The following is a 2428-nucleotide window of genomic DNA, read 5'->3' as shown; positions in this document are numbered from 1 at the left end:
ACAACTTGAAAGTAAACAGCAGAGGCATCTACATCCTTAAATTCCTTACCTTTGCTATTTTATCAGTCTCATTGAAATATTTTATAGAAGCATTCATTTAACAATTAAATTTAATATTTTCTGCATTAATATTTTCTACAATTTGAACTGTTTCACAGGTTTATTTCATGATGAAAATTTTATTAATATTTAAATAATCTCATCGTTTCGCATATTTAAATATTTACCCTAAACCATATAAATACTTTAAATATAAACCCTGTACCCTAAACCTATGACATATAACTAAAAGTGCTACTTGAATCACAATGAAACATATTTATATAATCAATGTGTATAATAATTATGCGCCGCTCAATTGTGACTCACCACAAATGTGTATCAAATAGGGACATAAATATTATAAAAAAATTGTGGGGTGGCTATAATATATTACAACGAATAAATCATATAATTACAAAAAAAATTTTAGTATAAAAAGCTGAGTAAAAACATAGAAAAACAAATATGCATGTTTATAACAATATTTTTTACTTTGGATATCATTAATTATAGTAAATAACTGAACAACATGCAATGTTCCTCATCTAAGGGCTTTAAACTAATTTACATTCTGTGTTACCAGTGAGCATGCATCAATTTGAAGATGCATAAGCAATGCGAATTCTCTCTTTTTGTGAACTTTTTTTCGATGGAAGCGTACTTTCTGGCGGACGTGTTTCATCATATTTCATTTGCATATCGCTTCTGGCTATATCACTTAGGTGGGATCTTCTGCTAGAGCTAGATATAAGGTTGGTAATCTAAAAATCAAAAAGAATTTTTAATTAATAAGTACACAATCAGTTTACACATAATTATCAATGTTATGCAAAATATATTGTAATTATTCACATAAAACGTCGTTTTTGATTACTTTATATAATAAAAAAAAAGGAAAGTTATTCCCAGAAATGAATAGCAATAAAACATCACACTATTAAATCGGTCACCCATTGAATTTGTTACTAAATTTGGTATTGAGTTCTTTATTGTATAATTCGATGGAGCATGATCATTCATTCTACTCAAAGTTACAACATCCAGATCGACGTATAAACCTTTAAATATTTCATCCACATTTGTATCAATCTTCTCATTTTCACAATATAACTTTGATATGATGCTACGCGGAAAATATTTCTTTTCACATTTAAAATATTTTGGACACATCTCTAAATAATATGGTTTAGAATTAGTATAATATGCACAACAAGATTTTAAATCATTCATATACAGTTTACTAATGTGATTAATGTATCCCAAATATTTATTACAATTATTATGGTTTTTAATATTATCATTTATTTTTCAAAATTTTTAAAATAATCGTGCAGGTATTTCTCCTTTTTCCAGTCACTTAAGGTGCTATCAAAATTATAGGAACATTTTTGACTTAATGGCAATCCCTTATTAACTGTATACAACACCTGATTAAGTAAATTAATTGCATAATAATTACTATGGCTACTCGAATTTTTATTTAATATATTCATTATTTTTTCATATACCCAAAATATGAAATATGTGCAACGATCAGCATGTGAAGATACACCATTCAGAACAGTTGATAAGTGCTTTAAATTAGTTGCCATTTTGGCGCAAAGGAAATTAAACTCTTCGTCTTTATCATACATAAAAATAAAGTCTTCGCAATGATTAGAGCATGTAGATTCATCAATTTCTTGATCATCCAATTTTTTATATATTTGATGTGCAGTTAACTCATTTAAAACATTTTCCTATAAATTAAACAGAAAAGTGAATTGTGTAAATACTTTATTTACTATTTTAAGGAATTTTTTATATAAATTATCAAATATCGAATATTAACATAAAGAGTTAGTAAATATATTTAAAAATATAGGATAATAATATACATAATCATATACTTCTTTAGGTAATGTTTTTAATTCCATATTTTTAAAGGTTTTACACGAAGATATACAATTTTGTTCATTTATATTCGTTATATATTTACTTAATATATTGCATATTGGTAATAATGTTGTTGATCCTTCATTTTCACATTTTTCTTGATCTTTTTTATTATACATTGAAAGAATATTTTTAAGTGCTTTGTAAAACCTTTTATTCTTGATGTTGTGACATTTATTAATTTCTGTTACATAAGCGCTTAAACATTCATAATTATACTTTGTGCATTTAGTTTTTTGGCTATCAAGAAATTTATAGTAATCATCATACAAATCATACAATATATTCATTTCCTTGAGAATTTTTGCATTTATGTCATATACACTATGCTTAAAATACATATATAGTGAATTTGAAGTAAATGTATAACTCAAAATTTTGTCCAAAATACCAATAAAATTTGTAGCACTTATTCCAGTTTCTTCTAATTTTTTGTTTAACCAATAATTCA

General features: G+C 25.3%; 1 protein-coding gene across 1 annotated transcript; it reads right to left on the bottom strand.

Annotated features, from left to right (window-relative positions):
* Window positions 1-886: 886 nt before the first annotated feature.
* PCYB_003700 (CYIR protein) lies at window positions 887-2318 on the bottom strand (the record flags this gene model as incomplete). The annotated part of the gene is made up of 4 exons (XM_004227791.1): window positions 887-915; window positions 978-1272; window positions 1344-1781; window positions 1920-2318. 2 exons carry the CDS (start codon window positions 2316-2318, stop codon window positions 1344-1346), a joined length of 837 nt encoding a protein of 278 aa, XP_004227839.1. The 3' UTR covers window positions 887-915; window positions 978-1272.
* Between the last annotated feature and the right edge of the window lie 110 nt (window positions 2319-2428).

The sequence above is a fragment of the Plasmodium cynomolgi genome (assembly GCF_000321355.1).
Source record: "Plasmodium cynomolgi strain B DNA, scaffold: 0341, whole genome shotgun sequence".
NCBI lineage: Eukaryota > Apicomplexa > Aconoidasida > Haemosporida > Plasmodiidae > Plasmodium > Plasmodium cynomolgi.
This window is presented reverse-complemented; position numbering and strand designations above follow the sequence as displayed.